The sequence below is a fragment of the Zalophus californianus genome, chromosome 11, assembly GCF_009762305.2.
Source record: "Zalophus californianus isolate mZalCal1 chromosome 11, mZalCal1.pri.v2, whole genome shotgun sequence".
NCBI lineage: Eukaryota > Metazoa > Chordata > Mammalia > Carnivora > Otariidae > Zalophus > Zalophus californianus.
Genome location: NC_045605.1, coordinates 54,421,555 through 54,443,751, shown reverse-complemented (window position 1 = coordinate 54,443,751; position 22,197 = coordinate 54,421,555). Strand labels below are relative to the sequence as shown.

At 38.2% G+C, this 22,197-nt stretch overlaps 1 protein-coding gene and 1 non-coding gene across 3 annotated transcripts in view; both read left to right on the top strand.

Moving 5' to 3' along the window:
• AAMDC (adipogenesis associated Mth938 domain containing) overlaps positions 1 to 22,197 on the top strand; it is a 39,878-nt gene that overhangs the window by 9,482 nt on the left and 8,199 nt on the right. For both annotated transcript variants that reach the window (XM_027581164.2, XM_027581163.2), the window contains exon 2: positions 2,783 to 2,931. In XM_027581164.2, the coding sequence (XP_027436965.1) occupies positions 2,800 to 2,931 (132 nt within the window). In that variant the 5' untranslated portion in view covers positions 2,783 to 2,799. The remainder of the gene's footprint in view (positions 1 to 2,782; positions 2,932 to 22,197) is intronic.
• Positions 6,472 to 6,656, top strand: LOC113915648. The gene has a single exon (XR_003517784.1). It is a non-coding gene; the product is annotated as a U2 spliceosomal RNA (small nuclear RNA).

The window sequence follows — 22,197 nt, the reverse complement described above, 5'->3', positions numbered from 1 at the left end:
ATTTGTATATGTCTTCTCTCCTCTAGGGTAATATTAGTTCCTAAGAACAGGAATCATGTCATATAAATTTGTATCTTCCTCCCATAGCACCTAAAACAATGTGTTTATGTACTTTGCTATGTATTTTAAAAATGGGTATTCAGTATTTGAAGCTGGAAAAATGGATTAGTTATTAATGTTAGACAGAAGTATCACTTTGCTAATATGTTTATTTGGAGATTAAATATGGTTTAAGGACATATATATCGGTGCCAGATTGACAAGGGGTGAACTGTGATGGTTAGTTTTAAATGTCAATTTAGCTAGGCTACAGTACCCAGTTATTCAATCAAGTGCTAATCTAAGTGTTACTTGATGGTGTTTTGTAGATGTTCACATCTACAATCAGTTGACTTTCAAATAAAGGAGATTGTCCTCGATATTCTTGGTATGTCTCAACCAATCAGTTGAAAGACCTTAAAAGCAAAACTGAGGTTTCCTTCAGGAAGAAGAAATAATACATTGTTACTACAATGACAACTTCTGCCCAAGAGTTAGCAGCCTGCCAAACTGCCTAGACATTTTGGACTGGCCGCTCCCCAGAAGTGCATGAGACACTTCCTTGAAATAAATCTCATAATATGCATGATCTACTGGTTCTGTTTCTCTGTAGAACCTTGACTATTAAAATTAACCTTTTAGTTATTTTACTTATAAATACTAGAATTTCTATGATTCTTTTTTTGAAAAGTCTTTCTCTTTATTGCAATTCTGTATTGAGTAAGTTATTGTCATCATAATTTGTTTAATTCTTTATATATGGTTTCTTTAGTTCCCTGAATATATTTATAATAATTTCTTTGAAATCTTTGCTAAAGCAAACATATGGGAACACTCAGATACAGTTTCAGTTGATGAGTATGGTTCATATTTTTTGTTTCTTTGCAAGTCTTTTTGTTTAAAGGTTTTATTAATTTGAGAGAGAGAGAGCACGAGCAGGGAGAGGGGCGCAGGGAGCCTGACTTGGGGCTCGATCCCATGACCCTGGGATCATGACCTGAGCTGAAGGCAGACACTTAACTGACTGAGCCAGCCAGGTGCCCCTGTTTCTTTGCATGTCTTACAACTTTTTGGTCAAAACTGAATATTTTAAATAGTATATTAAAGTCTGGATTCTGATTTCACCTCCTGCATGTTAATCTTGGTACTTAATCACTTGCCTAGACTAAATCTGTGAATTCTATCTCCCATGCAATGTGTGTCCACTAGGATCCGTTTTTAACTTTTATTCATTTTTTTAAAGTTTATTATTTTATTTATTTATTTATTTATTTATTTATTTATTTATAATCTCTACACCTAACATGGGTCTTGGACCATGACCCCAAAATCAAGAGTCACATGCTCTTCCAACTGAGCCAGCCAAGCACCCCTTTAATTTTTATTCTTGTTTTTTTTTTTTAAGCTTGACTTCCTAGGGTTCTCCTCTGTGTCTGTATAGCTTCATGTTCAGTCAAAGAAAGATTGTACTCAAATACCTCACGCCAATAAGATTTTTACTCTGTACTTGTGGGTCAATGTGTGCACTGAGTTCAGTGTTCAGTGTTCAATGTGTGCACTGAGTTCGAAGTTCAGACTGTTTTCATTTCCTGCCTGGCTTTTACATTGTTCTAAGTCCTCTTGAGCCATCTTGCTTCTCAATTTGCATGTGCTGTCAGCTCCACGAGCCCAAAATGTTTGCATGATTTAGGCCTCCTCGGTTTTTGTCTTTGATACATACACTCACAGCATTTGGTCCACTCCGGCTATGTGGAGAGCTCATCAAGGCCCCTATGGCTATGTCAGCTCTGAGAAATTCCTGTTAATCCCTGCCTACTCTGCAAATCCATTGCTTGCCCCAAACAAGCCCACGATAGCAAGGAAGCAGAGCCACCTGCCATCCATATTTGCTTGCCACTGAGATCACCAATTTAATATATAATGCTCTAAATTAATCAAGCCTCCTCTGGCCAAAGCAACAAGACTGTTGTTGATTTTCATATCCTGCCTCAACCAAGTTGAATCTCTGTGCCAACTGAACTGATTGAGGGCATGACAGTAATCCCAGGCAGGAACAACAAGCCATGTTACTGTCCTCCGAAATTCAGTGGTTTTCATAAATAAGTGCTTCTCAGCTTATAGTATGCCTTTATTATTTCTAGAGTATCAAAGTATTATTTTGAAAGGTTTATCTCGCTTTATACTTGCTTTTTAGAGAAAGGATGTGTCAACCTCCTCACTCCATTAATTTTATCTCTCAAAAAATTCAAGAATTCCATCCAGTTTGAGAAGTAATGTAGTATCTGGTTTCCATGGTTAAATGATTCAGGATCCCAAGAGTTAGCATTTTACTTTTTATTTATTTTTTAAGATTTTATTTATTTATTTGACAGAGAGAGACACAGCGAGAGAGGGAACACAAGAAGGATTGGGAGAGGGAGAAGCAGGCTTCCTGCAGAGCAGGGAGCCCGATGCAGGGCTCTATCCCAGGAGCCTGGGATCATGACCTGAGCCAAAGGCAGATGCTTAACCGACTGAGCCACCCAGGCGCCCAGCATTTTACTTTTTAGATCTCTAGAGAAGAAGTCACAACCATATAAATGACAAAGATGCTTCTTAACTCATAGGGGACTAGGGTTTACTGCATTTTGTATATAGTATTATATTTTAAAATACATATTTGTATATAGTATAGCTCCTGTATTTTGGAGTTGTTTCAACCTTACTTCATAACTTATTTAACATATTTTTCTTTTAATTTCAGATTTAGTTAAGTTCCTTATGTCCTCCCCTGAAATTGCTTCCCTATCATGGGGGCAAATGAAAGTACAAGGCTCTACTAAAACCTATAAGGACTGCAAAGTGTGGCCAGGGGGAAGTCGGGCTTGGGATTGGAGAGAAACAGGAACTGAGGTAAGCTATTAGTGTTTGGTTGACATTGCATAAGGCTGACTAAGTGATTTCCGACCTCCTAGGCCATAATGACCAAGTGAAAGTAACTATTCCTCTTATTCCTCTCTCTCTCTCACTCAATATAATGCACATACCACTAACTCACTCTTTTTTTTCAAAGATTTTATTTATTTATTTGAGAGAGTGAGCCAGAGAGAGAGCAAGCAGGAGCAAGGGGAGGGGCGGAGGGAGAGGGAGAAGCAGACTCCTCATTGAGCAGGGAGCCCCATGCAAGCTCCCTCCTGGGACTCCAGGATCATGACCTGAGCCGAAGGCAGAAGCTTAACTGACTGAGCCACTCATGTGCCCCCTCACTCACCCTTTTAAAGTATACAATTCAGTGGACTTTTTATTGGCATAAACTTGTGCAATATTTACCAGTGCTAATTCCAGAATATACTTGCCACCTCAAAAGGAAACCTCATAACCGTTAGCATTCACTCCCCTTTCTTCCCTTTCTTCTCTCCCCTCAACTCCTGCAACTACTAATCTACTTTTCTTTTTTAAAGATTTTATTTTTTTAAGTAATCTTTACACCCAGTGTGGGGCTCAAACTAAAAACCTGAGATCAAGGGGCACCTGGGTGGCTCAGTCGTTAAGTGTCTGCCTTCGGCTCAGGTCATGATCCCAGGGTCCTGGGATCGAGCCCCGCATCGGGCTCCTTGCTCTGCAGGGAGCTAGCTTCTCCCTCTCCTCCCCGCTTGTACTCTCTCACTGTCTCTCCTTCTCTCTCTCTCAAATAAATAAATAAAATCTTAAAACAAAAACAAAAACAAAAAAACCCTTGAGATCAAGAGTTGCATGCTTTTCCAACTGAGCCAGCCAGGCGCCCCTAATCTACTTCTGTTGCTATAGATATGCTTATTCTAGACTTTTCTTATGAATAGAATCATTCAGTTCTCTTAGGTATATACCTAGGATTGGAAATGCTCGTCATAGACAACTCTAGATTTCATCTTTTGAGGAACTGCCAAATTGTTTTCCAAAGCAAATGCACTATTTTACATTTTAGAGTTTATGAATTATGAAGGTTCCAATTTTTCTAAATCTCTCCTCACTGACACTTAGTATTGTTTGTTTTATTTTGTTTTTATTATATATCATCTTGGTGGATGTGAAATGTTATCTCGTGTTGTTTTGAACTTGCATTTCCCTTTTATTATACTTCCTCCAGTATTCTTACTGTGCCATGGCCAAGGTAGAGGTTGGGTGAAAGAAGAGAGCGCCTGCCTCTTGACCACGTTCACTTAGGACTTAGTCTCAGCAACAGACAGCTGGGGGCAGGATGAGAAACATTTAAGTCCTGTTTCTCCCAGGAACAAAGGCTTCCAGCTGGTAGCTAAAACAGGAAACAATTCTGTGTTCTTGGCTGCAGCAGTCTGGACTGGAGTCTCCACCTCACTAAGCTGGGGGGCCAGGGTGGGGGTCAGGCAGCAGTCTTCCTGAAAAACCACAGATACTCACCTTTCCTACCAAATATTTATAGATTTTCCTGAAGAGATGTTTTTCCATTTGCTGTTTGTTCTTAGGATAATTTCCAAAGGCTTTGAGTGGTTTCTTTTTTTCCAATTTTTTTTATTGGGGTGGGTGTAAAATTTGTTTTTGTGTGTGTGGGGGAGTTATTTTTCTTTGTTTCCTTTAATAATTTTCATTTTGGGGGGTGCCTGTGTGGCTCAGTCGTTAAGCAGCTGCCTTTGGCTCAGGTCACTATCCCAGTGGGATCGAGCCCCGCATTGGGCTCCCTGCTCCACGGGAGGCCTGCTTCTCCCTCTCCCACTCCCCCTGCTTGTGTTCCCTCTCTCCCTGTCTCTCTGTCAAATAAATATATAAAATCTTTAAAAATAATAATAATAATTTTCATTTTGGAACAGGTCATAGGGCTCTTCATGCTGTAATGATGGAAGTGGATCCTTCAGTTTTGAAAGATAATTTTGCTTGATACATAATTCTTGGTTAAAAGTCTTTTCCTGAGGTGCCTGGGTGGCTCAGTTGGTTAAACGTCTGCCTTTGGCTCAGGTCATGATCCCAGGGTCCTGGGATCAAGTCCCGCATCGGGCTTCCTGCTCAGTGGGGAGTCTGCTTCTCCCTCTGCCTGCTGCTCCCCGTGCTTGTGCTCTCTCTCTCTCTCTGACAAATAAATAAATAAAATAAAATAAAATAAAAAGTCTTTTTCTTTTAGCACTTTGAATATGTTATCCCACTTTTTTGGCTTCATCAGTTACTAATGAGAAACCAACTATTAAAGGTTCCTTGGACTTGACAAGTCGTTTCTCTCTTGCTACTTTCAAAATTCTTTGTCTTTTGCTTTTGACAGTTTCACTGTGATGTGTCTACACGTGAATCATTTTGAATTTATCCTACTTGGAATATATTGAACTTTGTGGATGTGTACAGTGTTGTTTTTTGTCAAATTTGGGGAATTTTCAGCCATTCTTCAAATATCCTTTCTGTCCCTTCTCTCTCCTCTCCTGTGATACCCATTATGAGTATATTGTAATGTTAAATGGTAGTCCCTCAGGTGTCTGAGGCTTTGTTCATTTTCTTCATTCTTTTTCCCTTTTTCTCAAATTGGATAATCTCAATTGATGTATTTTTCAGTTTTGCTGATTCTTATCTGTAATTGAGCCTGTTAGTGAAATTTTCACTTGGTTATTGTCTTTTTCAACTCCAGCATTTCTATTTTGTTGTTTAAAAAATAATTTCTATCTCTTTATTGATATTCTCTATTTTTTAAGGTATTATCCTCATACTTTCCTTTAGTTCTTTGAATATGGTTTCCTGAAATAATGATTACACAGGTGTCTTTATATGCCTGCAACCAGTAGGTGTTCCAGTGTTTGCCGAGGGGCTCTATGCAATTTGGGGTATGTAGTCAACACTCAGCCAGGCTGTTTAAAATTCTGCCTATTTCTTACTTATGTAGAGTCTCAAGGTCAGCCAGAGTGGTGAACTTAGGACTTTCTCATGTCATTCCTGAGTATGTGCACAATCCTGGAAGTGTATTGCCATTTCAATACCAAGGTTCACATGAGAGCTTTTCAAAGCCCTCTGTGGATATCTTATTTCCCAGTTTTCCCTTTTGAGTTTTTTGGTTGACCTCTTGTTTGCCCTATTGTCCAATGCATCAGGCAACCACTTGTTAAACATTTGTCTCATAGTTTTGGACAAACTTCTTTGGGGGTGGTGTTGGGGGAAGAGATTTACACTGGCAAACTCCAAGTCAGATAAAATAAAGACAGCCTATGAGTTGGGTTGTCCAGAGAACCATCAGACAGGTCAAATAATGATAGTTTTCTGGGAGTGGAGGTTTGAGGGAGTTTTGATCCATTATTCCATTTTGTGTGACTTCCAGACTGGTAGTTTTCACTGTGATTGTTGCTTTTCAAGGCTATGACAGAACTGGAGATGGAGTAGATTAGAATAGGGGAAGTTAAAATTGCACAAAGCTCACTTTTTAGAGATCTTTTTTTTTTTTTTTTTTTTGATAATCAACACACCCCCATCGCTTCTCGGCCTTTTGGCTAAGATCAAGTGTAATCAACACACCCTGAATTACTGGAAACCTTTGTTAACTTCCAGAGAACAGAGTAAATTTATTTTTACACTTCTTCCATTATTCTCATTGCTTTTATGACAAAGAGGATTTTCAGAGGTTCTTCACAACAATTTCTCTGATATCACTCAGAAATAACTGTTTTGAGGGCACCTGGGTGGCTCAGTTGGTTAAGCGTCTGCCTTTGGCTCAGGTCATGATCCCAGCGTCCTGGAATCGAGCCCCACACGGGGCTCCCTGCTCAGTGGGGAGTCTGCTTCTCCCTCTGCCTGCTGCTCCCCCTGCTTGTGTGCTCTCCCTCTCTCTCTCTCTGACAAATAAATAAATAAAACCTTAAAAAAAAAAAAGAACTGTTTCAGATTCATACTTATACAGTGGTATGCTAGACATGGCTTTCACTGGCTTGTGAGAATTGATTGTTAAATTTTCAGGAATTTTGTAAGCCAGTTTTTAGACACACATTTTAAATTATATAAATTTACTTAAATAAGTCATTTAAGACATAGGTAATATATTTAAAATTCATTATTCCTAATTATTTTACTACATTCTATGCTTTTGAAATTATTTACATCCATTGTTATCTGTATGGTGAAAATACTATATATGTGCTACTGTACATCTCTCTCTTTTTTTTTTTAAGATTTTATTTATTTATTTGACAGAGAGAGACACAGCGAGAGGGGGAACCCAAGCAGGGGGAGTGGGAGGGGAGAAGCAGGCTTCCCACAAAGCAGGGAGCCTGATGCAGGGCTCGATCCCAGGACCCCGGAATCATGACCTGAGCTGAAGGTAGACGCTTAACGACTGAGCCACCCAGGCGCCCCTGTACATCTCTTATTAACTCTGCATTCAGTGATGTCACATTGGTATCTTAAACATGGTGGGAGTGTTTTACACCACAGAAATTGGAAAACACTACATATTGGGTTTTTTTGTTTTGTTTTGTTTTTTGTCTTTGTAACTTTATGGCTTTAAAAAAATTTTATGGCTTTAAAAATTTTATTATTAAACATAAGTTTAATTCATTGCAAATTGTAAAGAATAGTAGACCTGTGTACTCATATTCCAGTTTTAAAAATAAAATCTTAGAAGTTTGATCTCTTTCTCTCCACCCTTAGCAGTATCCTGAATTTCCTTTATACTTTTCAAATATTTATCTGTATCCACAACCCATATTTTGTATTGTTCTTCGTATTCAAATTTTTATATTAATGGTATCATCTATTGTCCACTTTTTTTTGTATTGAGGTTTTATTCCACTTTTGTCTCTTCTTCTGGAAGCTGTGCATTTTATTTCTATTCACTTAGTGGTTATCTTTAAAATTGTGATATATTAGGTTGAACCACATGAGATTGACAATATTTTATAGATAAAGAGTCGAATTTAGGAATTTCATGTAGTTCATCCTAATAAAATCTTAAAGTCTAAAATTAATTTTTATCTTTACCTCCATACACTTTCCTCTCATCACTTCCCTTCCATCTTACACGTTATTGTTATCCAATAATTTAGTTCCTTTAAAAGTAGATATTTTCTTACTTTCTTAATTAAGATACTTTGTTTTTTAATCATTACAATCAGTGTTTGCTTTTATTTACCCACATGTATACCACTTTCCTTGCTTATCACTCCTTCTTGCAATTTGGATCAATTGTGAATCAATTTCTTTCTTTTCTTTCTTTCTTTTTTTTTTTTTTAGTTGATTTCCTTGCAAATTCCTTTAGTGAGGGTCTGTTGATAAACTCCGTTTTTGCTTGTCTGAACAGGTTCTCATTTATTAATTCTAATTTTTCTGGGTGTTCTAGGTTGACAGTAATTTTTTATCTGTGGGAATCCTGAATATTCTGACTCTGTCCTCTTTGACCTGTCAAAGACTTATATTTGTTTCTTCTCGGCATCCTACATTACTCTCAATATGGGACAACTTTTAGTTAATTTCCTGACTGGGGTCTTCCCAGATCAGGCTGATAGTGTACATTTGAACCCCAAAGTGATGTGTAGGCAAGTTTGTGATTATAAATTCTCAAGGGACACATTTTCCCCCACACAGAGTCCCAGCTGGCTGAGGCAGACAGGTTTCCTTGTTCTTTTCCTGGATTTTTTTGGTCAATTCTTTTATTGAAGATGGGTTTAAGAAGGGCACTCTGCACATTTGGGAGGGGTGTCACAGTTCCATTGTCCCACCTCGTTCAAATCTTATCTCCTAGTCTCAGAGTGTCTCTTAAATTAACAAGTCAGGAAACGACAGATGTTGGCGGGGATGTGGAGAAAGGGGAACCCTCCTACACTGTTGGTGGGAATGCAAGCTGGTGCAACCACTCTGGAAAACAGTATGGAGGTTCCTCAAAAAGTTGAAAATAGAGCTACCCTACGACCTAGCACTTGCACTACTGGGTGTTTACCCCAAAGATACAAATGTAGTGATCCTAAGGGGCACCTGCACCCCCATGTTTATAGCAGCAATGTCCGCAATAGCCAAACTATGGAAAGAATACAGATGTCCATCAACACATGAATGAGTAAAGAAGATGTGGTATATATATACACAATGGAATATTACAGCCATCAAAAAAATGAAATCTTGCCATTTGCAATGATGTGGATGGAACTAGAGTGTATTAGGCTAAGTGAAATAAGTCAATCAGAGAAAGACAATTATCATATGATCTCACTCATATGAGGAATTTGAGAAACAAGGCAGAGGATCCTAGGGGAAGAGAGGAAAAAATGAAACAAGATGAAACCAGAGAGGGAGACAAACCATAAGAGACTCTTAATCTTTGAAGACAAACTGAGGGTTGCTTAAGGGGATTGGGGGAGCTGGGTGATGGACACTGGGGAGGGTATGTGTTGTGATGAGTGTTGGGTATTGTGTAAGACTGATGAATCACAGACCTGTACCCCTGAAACAAATAGTACATTATATGTTAATTTTTTAAAAAGAAATTATATGAATTACATAAATGAAAAAATAGTTGAATATTGAAAATCTTAGCATATGAATAGATTAGTATAACTCCAAATGTGTGTAATTTGTAAATAAAATTATTTCATACTTCTCTTTTTTCTAGAGTATCATGTTCTATGTGACATATACATCCAAAGATAAAATTTCTCATTAAAAATTAAAATTAAAAAAAAAAAGACTATAAGAATAACAAATGCCCCAGTGTTACTTCAGTATCAGTTGACCATTTTCAACTACCTCTTCAACTACCTCTTCACTTTTGGCCTCTGGGAATTTCCCTTTCCTTTGTGAGCTCAGCTAAGCATTTCAAGGGATGTTTATTTTTGTCCAGCATTTGTAGACATTTTGTTTAAGGGAACTTTTCTGAAATTTTATAGTTTATCACATTATAAACAATTACACCTACATAATCTGCATAGTAAACAGTCATACCTATGTAATTGGGCTCCACAGAAAAAGACAATTCCAGCACATGCTCTCTGTTCATGCCTTGGTTTTGAACCACATGTACTCATTGTTTTGGTCCAGACATCTAGTTGCTTGTTAGCTACCAACCTTGATCTTAAAAAAAGGAATATACCCGGATTGGTTAAAGGAATGGGAAGGCATTGAGATATAGAAGGGGGAGAATGAGAGAAGGCTGAGGAATAAGAAGACAATGCTTGTTAACCAAATGACTCCATTGGATTATTTCATAGAGTGAAGCGAGAGAGGTGTAAGAATAGGCAGTAGTATGGTTGACAGAATGTCTGCAGAGTTGAGTTTACATCTTATTCAATGGACAAGGCATAGCCACTTGAGATATTTATGCAGGAGACTGATGTGTCTGACAAAGATTATCCAGATTATGGCCATAAGATATATGTGTGTGCCACATTGAAGAGATTTTCTTCCTCCTCAAAAATGGATTTAACACTATATAGTGTACTTTTCCCACATAGGACTCTATGAATTAATACTCCTATTAACCTTATCCTTTATTTAAGGAAAATTAAGGACAGAGAAGTTATATAACTTGCATAGACACAGAGCTAAAAACAAAAAATGTGAAATCAAATAGTAAACCCAGGTCATATTCTAACTTTATTTCCCATTCCTTCTTCCTACTACATCATGATTCCTCTTACAAACTTTAAGACTAAAAACTACAAAACTGAAAATAAAAAACCCTATAAAACTGAGGAGGTACCATTGATGATAATAGGAAAATGGGAAAGGGTTGCTGTAAGTTTAGTTTTTATCCTTAAAGTTTTATTTGTCAGTAGAATAAGCAAGAGGAGGTATTCTAGAAGACTAAATGTTCTAGTTGGAGGGATAAGAGCTGGCAAAGATGGAGGTGTTGATCTGGAGCTCAACTGTATAGAGGCAAAGGACATGGAATCAAAGCCATGGAGTCCTCATTGATATAATGGAGACAATAACATTGCCTACTTCGAAGAGTTGATCTAAGGATTAATGTACTGTGCTAGATGTGATGTAGGTACTCAATAAATGAACCTGTTATTGTTAAGTCAGTAGTAGTGTGGGTGGAAATGAGACTGTTGAAAACTCTTTAGAAGGTGAAATTGACAGAATAAGGTGATTTACTAGATTTAGCAGGTGAGGGAGAATTCTAGCATGGATAAATGTGTACATGGTGGGCTGTTCATTGAGATTGGGTATATCAGAGCAGGAATTAATGTGTTTGTGCTTGGGGCAAAGAATGAGTTGAGAAAATGGAGTATGTTGAACCTGAATTTATATTAGGGCTTCTGGATAGAGATATGTAGTAGACATTTAGATTCATAAGTCCAGGCACTGTCACATTTTAGCTGGGTAATCTTAAACAAGTTATTAAGCCTTTCTGTGCCTCATTTTAATCATCCGTAAAAGGAGAATAATAATGTCTGTTTGTCATAAGTTGATGTGAGTATGGCATGAGTTGGGAAGAATACATTTTTTAAATGTATGCAACTTGCCTTCATGCAAATTCATTCTTTTCTCTCAGTCAGTATTTCTCAGTGTCATTCATGAATCTCTTGCATCACAGTCACCTAGAGTGCTTGTTTAAAATGCATGTTCTTTATCTCCCTCATTCTCCCCACCTACTCAATCAGAATCTCTTGGGGGTGGGACCTGGAAAATAATGTACTTCATGGGGTTGCTGTGAATACTAAATATGTTCATCTTTGTAAAGCTTCTACCACAGTGCCTTTTACACAGTAGATACTTGAATTTTTAGTGATACAGTTCCAAAATTTCCTTTCAATCACATCTCCTATATTTAAAACACACCTGAAGACCTAGTTATTCCATACCAAATACTTATTCCCTTACAAATTTACCATGATCTTTCATTCCTTTGTACTAAAACCATTTTCCTTTACTTGGAATTACCTGCTTCCCTTTATACCTGATGAAATCTTATATATCCTTCAATTCTTAGCCTTTGTATTATCTCCTCTCTGAAGCACTTCCTGACAATCCTTGTGAGAATGAGCTGCTAACTCTCTTCTCAGTATTTCTGTAATACTTTGTGCCTCTATTATAGTACTTTGTGCAGTCCACCTGTATTATAATGAGTGTGTATTTATCTGTTTTCCTCATTAAGTGGTAAACTCCCTAATGGCAAGAGCTATGCATTTTAGCACAGTGCCTGTAAAGTGGGATCTCAATAGATGTTTGCTGCATTTAATTTGTCGTTATAGATATCATTAAACATTCCTTTTTTATTCTTCGTGACATTTCCCTCTGAGGAATGACATTGTGATTCCTTTTTTTATTTAAGATTTTATTTATTTATTTGAGAGAGAGAGAGAGAGCACTAGCAGAGGGAGGGAAAGGGACGGGGGCAGGAAGCAGAGAGTGGGAGGGAGAGGGACAAGCAGACTCCACGAGGAGCCCCAAGTGGGGCTCGATCCCACAGCCCTGAGATCACCACCTGAGCCGAAACCAAGAGTCAGATGCTTAACCGAATGAGCCACCCAGGTGCCCCATGTTGTGATTCCTTTTTAATTAGTTTAAAATGGGAAGATTTGGGGATGCCTAGATGGTGCAGTTCGTTGAATGTTTGACTCTCGGTTTTGGCTTAGGTTGTGATCTTGGGGTTGTGGAATCGAGCCCTACTTTGGGCTCCAGGCTTGGTGCAGTCTGCTTGGGATTCTTCCTCCCTCTCCCTGCCCTTCCCGATTGTGCTCTCTCTCTCTTTAAATAAATAAATCTAAATAAATAAATAAGAGGCAGATTTTGTTGTGATTACATAATGGAAATATCAAGAAAATCTATTGTCTTCAACTGCTGTTCTTAAAATAACAATACTAAATACTATTGTTAAATAATACTAAATACTACTACCTCCTCCCAAATCGCTACCAACCATTAAACAACTACTATGTGTGTGGTCATATACAGCTTTTCCAGGATCACACAACTAATCATTTGGAACTAAGATTTGAACCTGAGTCCTACTCTAAAGCCCATACTTTTCTACTGTCTCATACTGTCCTTGTTCATTTCTATCCTAAAGCAATAATTGTCTTACGGGAGAAGACTTTTCTATGTGGAAACATACATGGGTCATTCATTTATATATTCTTTTATTAGGGTGAAAGGAGTCAGGAAGGAAGATATAACACAAGTTTAAAATTAAAAGAAAGCCAAACTGGTGCGCCTGGGTGGCTCAGTTGGTTAAGCATCCCACTCTTCATTTCCGCTCAGGTCAGGATCTCAGGGTTGTGAGACTGAGCCTTACGTCAGGCTCCGCATTCAGTATGGAGTCTGCTTGTCTCTCTCCCTCCCCCTTCTCTCAAATAAATAAACACAGTAATAAAATCTTAAAAAATAAAAAAAACCAAACCAATTACCCAAGGACAACTAAAGGAAATGTGGAAACTTTACTCCAGCTTTTAATTTTGAAAACTGTTTAACCCACACAACACCTATATGAATAGCACAATAAATTCCCCTACACCTTTTAAAAAAAAAAAAGATTTTATTTATTTATTTGTCAGAGAGAGAGAGAAATAAAGAGCAAGCACAAGAAAAGGGAGGGGCAGAGGGAGAAGCAGGCTCCCCGCCAAGCAGGGAGCCCAACACAGGACTCAATCCCAGGACCCCAGGATCACGACCCCAGCTGAAGGCAGACGCTTAGCCAACTGAGCCACCCAGGCATCCCTCCCCTATACCCTTAATCTAATACTCTCAAGTATAACAATCACCATATTTTTTTCTCTAAACACACACATACACACACACACACTTCCTCCCCACCCCCGAATCATTTGAGAGTAAATGTCAGATATCATATTTCAGCATTTCTTTCCCTTTTTTCTTTAACATTTATTTATTTGACAGAGAGAGACACAGCGAGAGAGGGAACACAAGCAGGGGGAGTGGGAGAGGGAGAAGCAGGCTTCCCGCTGAGCAGGGAGCCCTATGCGGGGCTCGATCCCAGGACCCTGGGATCATGACCTGAGCTGAAGGCAGACGCTTAATGACTGAGCCACCCAGGTGCCTCCATTTCTTTCCTAAGAACATGAACATTCTCCTACATAGCTACAATATCATTATCATAAATAAGATTATCGTTGGTAAAATAATATTATCTAATATATAGTCTATCTTCAAACTTCCCCTGAAGTCCCAAAAATGTTCTCTATAACTTTTGTTGGTTTTGTGGTTTTATTTTTATATATAATACAGGCAATAGGTATAGAGTTGACATAGTTCTCAGAAAGTTGTAGAATTGACCAGACCAGAGGGTCTGGTGCTCAGAGTAGTGTGCTACTTAAGGAAAGATAGATGTGCTGAGCTATTCCTAACGCTTTCAGCTCTTGCATTTGTTTGCTTTTGCTTTTGTTTTCCCATTCACCTTGTAAACCTGGTTGACAACAGAAGGCCTATGCTGAGCTTCTTCTGTGTTGAACCTCTTCTCCTTTTTTTAAATTTTGAAAATTTTCAAACCTACATAACAAATTAGAAAAAAAAAAGAATAAGCACTTCTATACCATCAATCTACACTCACCAGTTGTTAACATTCTGCCACATTTACTTTATTTGTCTTCCTCTGGCCTACACACTACCCCTCTCCTTCTCCCTTTTTCGATAATTATTTTTGCTGAATCATTTGAAAGTTACTGACGTTGTGGCACTTGATGCTTCATATGAACCCTAAATACTGCAGCATGTATCTACTAAAACAAAGCCATTCTACCAGACATTATCATGAAATTATATTCAAGAAACTCAGCATTGATATAATATTAAGTAACATCAACTCCATAGTCAAATTATAATAATTGTTCCAATAAAATAATATGTTTTATGACTTTCCTTGTCAATCCAAGATCCAATCAAGGGTCGTGCTTTGCATTTTGTTGTGATGTTACTTTTTTGTTGTTGTTGCTGTTATCATGTTTCTTTAGTCTGTTAATCAAAAACCAGTTGCTTCCCATTTTTTTCTCTTTTATGACATGGGTATTTTTGAAGTGTCCAGGCCAGTGTTTTGTAGAACAGTCTACAATTTAGATTTATCCGATTTTTTTCTATCATGATTAGATGCAAGTTAATAATTTTTGGCATGAATGTTTCACAGGTGGTTTTATCTTCAGTGTGTCATACCTGGAGGCAATGTAAAGTCAGTTTGCCCAGGTGCTGGCGAGGTTATGTTGGATCCTGTGGGTAAGGTGGTAGTAAAGGTACATTTTTCCATTTGTAACCAGTAAGTAATCTGTAGAGTAATAATTTGAAACTTTATAACATCTTGTTCCCCAGCAACCTTTTCAGCCAGTGGTTTTAGCATTGACCACTGATCCTTGCCTGACTTTACTAAAGTCAGTGGTTGTAAAATGATGATCCTTCTGTCATTCCTTCTACATTCATTAGCTGGATTCTTCTATAAAGACAAGCTTTCCTTTGGCCACTCCCACCATTTTTAGTATCACTGCGGGCTCATATTATCTTTTTTAATTTAATGTATGCTATGTTCAGAATGTGTGTGTCTCCCCCAAATTCAGATGTTGAAATCCTAACACCTAAAGAGGATGGTATCAGGAGGTGGCGTCTTTGGGTGCTTAAGTCATGAGGGTGTAGCCCTCATGAATGGGATTAGTGCCTTAGAAAAAAGCCTGCAGAAATATCTCTTCCACCACATGAGAATAGAGAAGGCACCGGCTCTGAACCAGGAAGGACTTCACCAAAACTCAGTCCATGATCATGGATTTCTAGCCTCCAGAACTGTGAGAAATAAATTCCTATTGTTTATAAGCTACCCAGTTGGTGGCCTTTTGTTACAGCTGCTTAAACAGAATAAGATACTGTTTTAATCCACTGCCATTAGTAATATTTTTGAGGTTTAAATTGTCCCAAATTTGGCCAGTGTTCTTTTGACATGTTCCCATCGGTTTTTTACCACTGCCTTTGTTTTTTGGCACAGCAAGATATATATATATCAGCCATTTCTTCAAGGAGCCCTCCTTCCTTTTAGTGAAGAATGGTATCTAGAAATCAAGAGCTGGATATTAGGTGTGCTCCTTGTCACTGAGATGTCATTCCATATTCCCTTTCAGTATACAGAGCCATAATGTGTGTGTGTGTGTGTGTGTGTGTGTGTGTAAAATGAGTTCATAATGATACCTCCAGTTTCATCCAGCACCTCAAGATACTTTTATCCCCCCATTCCATATCTGCGCCTTTCTTCTCACACACAGAACCCTAATTCCAAAACCCATCAATATAATTACTTATTTGCTGTGCTCTACTATACACACAAAACAGTTCTGAAACCACTACACCAATACCAAGATCACAAAATAAAATTCAAGATCTTTATAGGTATTTTTGTACTTGAAACACATCCCATTTAGGCCTACAGTCAGAACACTTAAAAAGTTAACTTCATTTGTCTTTTCTTCTTGTTGTATCATGAATTTGATACAATTGAGTTCATTTGTTTCTTTGACATACTGTTTTAAGTGTCCCCCTACATCCTGTCTTTTTTGGTTAAGTTTTTTGAATATATAAAACATTTACATGGTTCAAAAGTCAAAACAGTTTAACAAGGTACACTTAGAGAAGTATTACTCCTTTCCCTATCTCTTCCATCCCATACCTCCTTCACTCCAATAGGTCAGTAATGATTTTTATTAGTTTATGGTTTATCTTTTCTGTATTTCTTTTGAAAAAATAAGCAAATACACACAAATACACACCCACATACATACATTTTTTTCTTATAACTCACTTCTTACACAAGAGGTAGCATACCTTGCTCTTTTTTTTTCTGTCACTTAACAATATATAATGAAAATCAGGGTATCAGTTCATAGAGATATTTTTTTCTTTTATACAGCTGCAGAGTAATCCACTATGTGAATGTGATATTGTTTATCCAGTTTATCCTATGGATGGGCACTTAGATTGCTTTCAATATTTTGCTATTCTATATAGTGCTACAATGAATAACCTTGTATATGTATATGGTTTTTTGTTTTGTTGGACGTGTATCTTCAGGGTAAATTCTTAGAACTAGGATTGCTGGTTAAAGTATCAACGTAAACGTAGACTGATTAGATATTGCCAAATTCCCCTTTATAGAATTTGTGTTATGTATTGGTGTTACCGACAATTTATGAGAAGGCCAATTTTGAAATGTGGAATTGATTAAAATTGTTAGTAAAAATGAACGCATTTCCTATTGCTTTCTTTATTCTAGTCAAAGTTGAAAAACAATAAAAGATGGAAGCTACTGAGAATGAAAGGACGGACTCTGGTGATTTTTCAGTCTTTCAGAATCCTCTTTTGGAGCTCAAACAAATTAATCCAGCATCCAAAAATGAATTTAGCATGTACTGTCATAATTCAAATTTTAAAATATATAGGAATTGCTTATGGGGTGCCAAGCATTGTCTCAAAGCCTGATTTACAGATAAATCACCTGTCTCTGCCTTCAAGGAGCTGTATGGGGGAATTAAGCAAAGAGAACATTGTAGTGCTATATAGTATATGAACCAAAAGAGTTACAATGGGAACAGAAAGGAAGGAGCACCTAGGACTGCCTGAGTGATTTAGGGGAGTATTCATAGAAGATGTGATCTTTGACCTGATTCTTGAAGGGGATGTTTCCCGGGTAAACAAGGGAATGAGCAGGGAAAATATGTACATAGACATAGAATTGTGGGGGGAAATGCTAGAATAGAATCATGGGAAGAGCACCTCAACTGGTCACCAATATCTACCAACATTTATTTTCACAGGAGGTTCTATCATATAGGTGTTTGGGGCTAGATGGACATATAAAGCCCCTCCAAGCCTTAGATCCTATCACTTTGAGACTAATATGGTAGACTTGAATCTTATTCAGGGATTAAATTTTAAAGTTAGCACTTACGATGAAAATTGCTTATAGTCAAATCCTTCCAGAAGATTCCCTTAATTTTAGAACATACATGTCATCTTCTATTCAGGACCAGATAAAGTAGTTCCCTTGCATTTAGGGTCCATGTTATATGAAAAATGAACATTGTAGGTTTAAACACTAGAAACACACTTGGTGCGACAAAAGGTTCACACTGGAGGCAGCAACTAGGAAATTGAGGTAGAAGGAATAACAGATGCATGGCAGCTATCTCATGTTCAATCCATGGCATATGCTCTTTGAGTAGAATGGCTGAATTACCCTTACTATTTAAATAGTTCCTGCTCTCTTTTTCTAAAAACATATAGTTGAATTCCCATAAGGTGACTATCTCTATGGCTCCCTGGTGTATATTCTGCATATAAGACATAGTCCCTTGGGGTCTAGGGTAGTCTAGCGTAGTTAACTCCCTAACATCTATTCTACCCCAAATGATTCATCTAATCAGTCATGGTTTAGTTCGGGCATGGGTCTGTGGATCAGTTAGGTTAAAGGCTAAGCAGCTGTAATAGAAATCCCAAAATCTAATGGCTTAAAGAAGATAGAAATATATTTCTCTCTCTCACATTAGTGTGACCCGCCTAAGCTGGGGGCAGGGAGGACAGCTCTGGGGGTACTGCCAGGGGCCCATGTTTTTTTTTCTCTGTGTTGCTCCGCCATCTTGTAGAGCATTTGAATGGTGGCAACTAGTTGTAGCCATGCTGGAATTCTAACTCAAAAGGAAGGTCAAGGAGAAGAAAAGCTCACACCCAGTGTTTTAAGGCCCACACCTAGATGGATCCTTTTCTTCTGTTCATGTTGCACCGAAGTTTATATTGGTGATAGCATATCACACTGCCATAGCTAGTTGCAAGAGAGACCAGAAAATGGAGTCTCTAGCCGGGCGTCCATGTGACCCAGAGTGAGGCAGAATGGATTGGCAGTCTGTCACTTGCCACTGTGAGATGTGAGGGCAAGTCTGTCAATGAGCTTTTGGAAGATATTTCCACTCTTCTAAACTAGTAGAGAAGCATGTTACAAGATCACGTATCTGTTTTTCATATTTCGATCATTTTAAGGACAACAAAATCTGTTGTCCTTGCAGTTCTGTGTATTTTATATTGTGCATTTTAAAATTTTATTTTGAGAAGGGGGCCGTAGGCTTTGCCAGATTGCCAATGTAGCCTGTGTCACCAAAAACAAAAACAAAACACGAATAGGCCTCTGCCCTGGCAGAGACAGGAAGATCATTTAAGAGGCTCTTAATTCAGGCAAACGATAATGAGAATGCGACTCAGGCAGTGTCCACAGGGGACAGATACCAGAGATCCTTTAACCTTCACTCACAGAATCTGCTTTTATCAGCAACACAGCCAGATAACAGCATTACCACTAACCATTTATTTCAGCAGAAGGAAATGCTTCCTTGAAAGTGTAATTCAGGAATGTTTTCTCTTTGTATTTAACATAAAATAGGAGGAGATGTTCCCAGCCATCTAAGATGCCACTCTGTTGTTTAGCTGCTATAATGGACGTTATTATTAGCTGGACATTTTCCCACAATTAATAGTCTTCCCCCAAGAAAAAACAATAAGCTTTTACAACCTCACATGGTGTGACAGAAAGCCTCTTAAAGAAGAAGAACAGACTCAGACACTCACGCAGGGAAGAGAGCCTTAGTGGTTTGCCCCTAGGGATTGGAAGAAGCAGAGGAGGGGCTGGTGACAGGTTGAGGACACCTCAGTAACAGGCCGATGCTCCAATCACAGGCCTCTGCACAAGGCTGTGAGTAATCACCCCCCAATGCCTGGATCCACAGGCTGTTGCCGAGTTATCTTTCACTGCTCTCTCTGACACCCTGGGCCTGCAATATAGCACACAGCAGCCAAATTTGTCACTTGAGTTCCATTGATCTGGCGACTCTGATGGGCTGCGACTGTCTTCAGTCTCTGACTCTCCCAAGGATTATGGTTTTGCACTCTCACTGACCTTTCACTTGATTTTGAGCAGTGGTCTTGTTTCCTTATACTAGACTGTGAGCTCTTGGAGTCTGGGAATCATGATGCTCCTCAAAGTAGATGCAATTCTTTGTTTGATGAAGCAATCGTTCGATATTTCAGTTAAGTGCATTTACTTAAGGAAGGTGAAGCTCTCCAATCCTGATTTGTAATTCTACTAAATATTTACCTTGGTCATAGCCCCAGAAAAATATTTTAAGTTCCGTATAGCATAACTGCAGCTCAGGGTGCTTCTAGGATTGATCACAGACCCATTGAACTAAAAAGGCATCTAATCTAATCCTCTTACATTTCTTTAAGAACCAATCACTGTGGGCGCCTGGGTGGCTCAGTTGGTTAAGCGACTGCCTTCGGCTCAGGTCATGATCCTGGAGTCCTGGGATCGAGGCCCACATCGGGCTCCCTGCTCGGCAGGGTGTCTGCTTCTCCCTCTGACCCTCTTCCCTCTCATACTCTCTATCTTTCATTCTCTCTCTCTCTCGAATAAATAAAAATAAAATCTTTAAAAAAAAAAGAACCAATTATTGTAATCACGTGAAAAAATAGCCCCTTTTTTATTTTGCCTTTTAAACATTTATGAATCGAAATAATGTTACAGAAAAAGAATCTATCCTCCCCCAGGCTCCTCTGGTCTTCGTGGAGAACAGTAAAGCTGGAGGCAGAGGTACTGTTCAGAGCCACCAGGGCACCCGCTGTGCATCTTCTCCCAAAAGGAGGACTATACTGTTACTGCTGATCGGTTTGGTCACTCGTTGACAGGCAGGTGTTCCAACTTAGAACACTCTTTGATAGTCCCTTAAACGTAGGCTCATACAGTCTTAAGTGTCAGTTCCTTAGGAAGATGCTAATGACGTAAGTCTGAATATAAAAGTGTATTAGTGAGAGAGACTGGCTTTGTTCTCAGCTCTGGAACATTCACTGACTGGGTGAAGAATGGCAGCAGCACTTGCACACTCCATAAGGAATCGAGAGCCATAGAGAAAACCAGCAAAGAGATGCTGCCTCTGCCCCTGCTTGGGGTAGCCACCTGGCTTCTCTGAAGTGTTGTTTCCTTGGCCAACTAAGTGAGGAAGCAGGGAGTATGTGTTTGTGCCTGTATGTGGTCTCTTCCTGCTAATCTATAACCTGCCTATACTATATGCTTTAAAAAAAATTATTTATTTTGAAATAATTTCAGACTTACTGAAAAGTTATAAGAAGAGTGAAAAGAGTTCTCATTTTTACCCAGATCCAAATGTTAACATTTTATCATATTTTCTTTATTATACTATCCATCAATAGATATTTTTTCTGAACTGTTGTAGGTCTTATACCCCTTTACTCCTATATACCTGTATGTAGTTCTCAAAAAACAAGGACATTCTTCTACATAATCACAATACAGTGATCAAAATCAGGAAATAAGCATTGGTACAATTTAATATACAGATGCTATTAATATTTTGCCGATTGACCTGATAATACACATGTTCCATTTATTTGTCATATGAATGAGATCATACAGTATGTAGTCTTTTGAGACTTAGTTTTTTCACATAGTATGATACATTTTAGATTCTCTCATGTTGTTGTATCAATAATTTGGTCCTTTTTTATTGCTGAGTGGTATTCCAGTGTTGGATTATAACACAATCCGTTTATCCATTCACCAGTTGGTGAACATTTGGGTTGTTTCCATGAGACTTCTTTGAATGGTTGTAGTTAACACTGCTGTATGATCTATATGAAAGTTGTCGGGAGAGTCAGTCCCAAGAGTTTCATCACAAGGAAAAATGTGGGTTTTTTTTTTTCTTTCTTTCTTTCTTTTTTTTTTTTTTTGGTATCTGTATGAGATGATGGATGTTAAGGAAACGTATTGTAGTAGTATGTTAGGTTAGATCATTATGCTGCGTACCTTAACCTTATATGATGCTTTACATCATTTGTATCTCAATCAAACTGGGGGAAAATATACAGTGGGATAGACTACTTCAAAGCCTAGGAAATAAAAAATTTAACCTCTCCTTTCACCAAAAAAGCTGCTGTACACATTTGTATACATATTTTTGTGTAAATGTGCTGAGTCGTGTGATAAATGTAGGTTTTTTGGGGATTTTTTTTGTAATAAATGTATGTTTAACTGAGAAAATGCCCAGCTGTTTTCCAGCGTCAGCTTTCCACTTCCATTAGCTGTATACAGTGGATCCGATTCGTATCCTCACCCGCACTGATACCTCATATGGTTTTAACATGTGTTTCCATGGTGATTCATGGTAACTGAGTGCCTTTTCGTGTTCTTCAATAGCCATCCATGTATCTTCTTTGGTAAAGTGT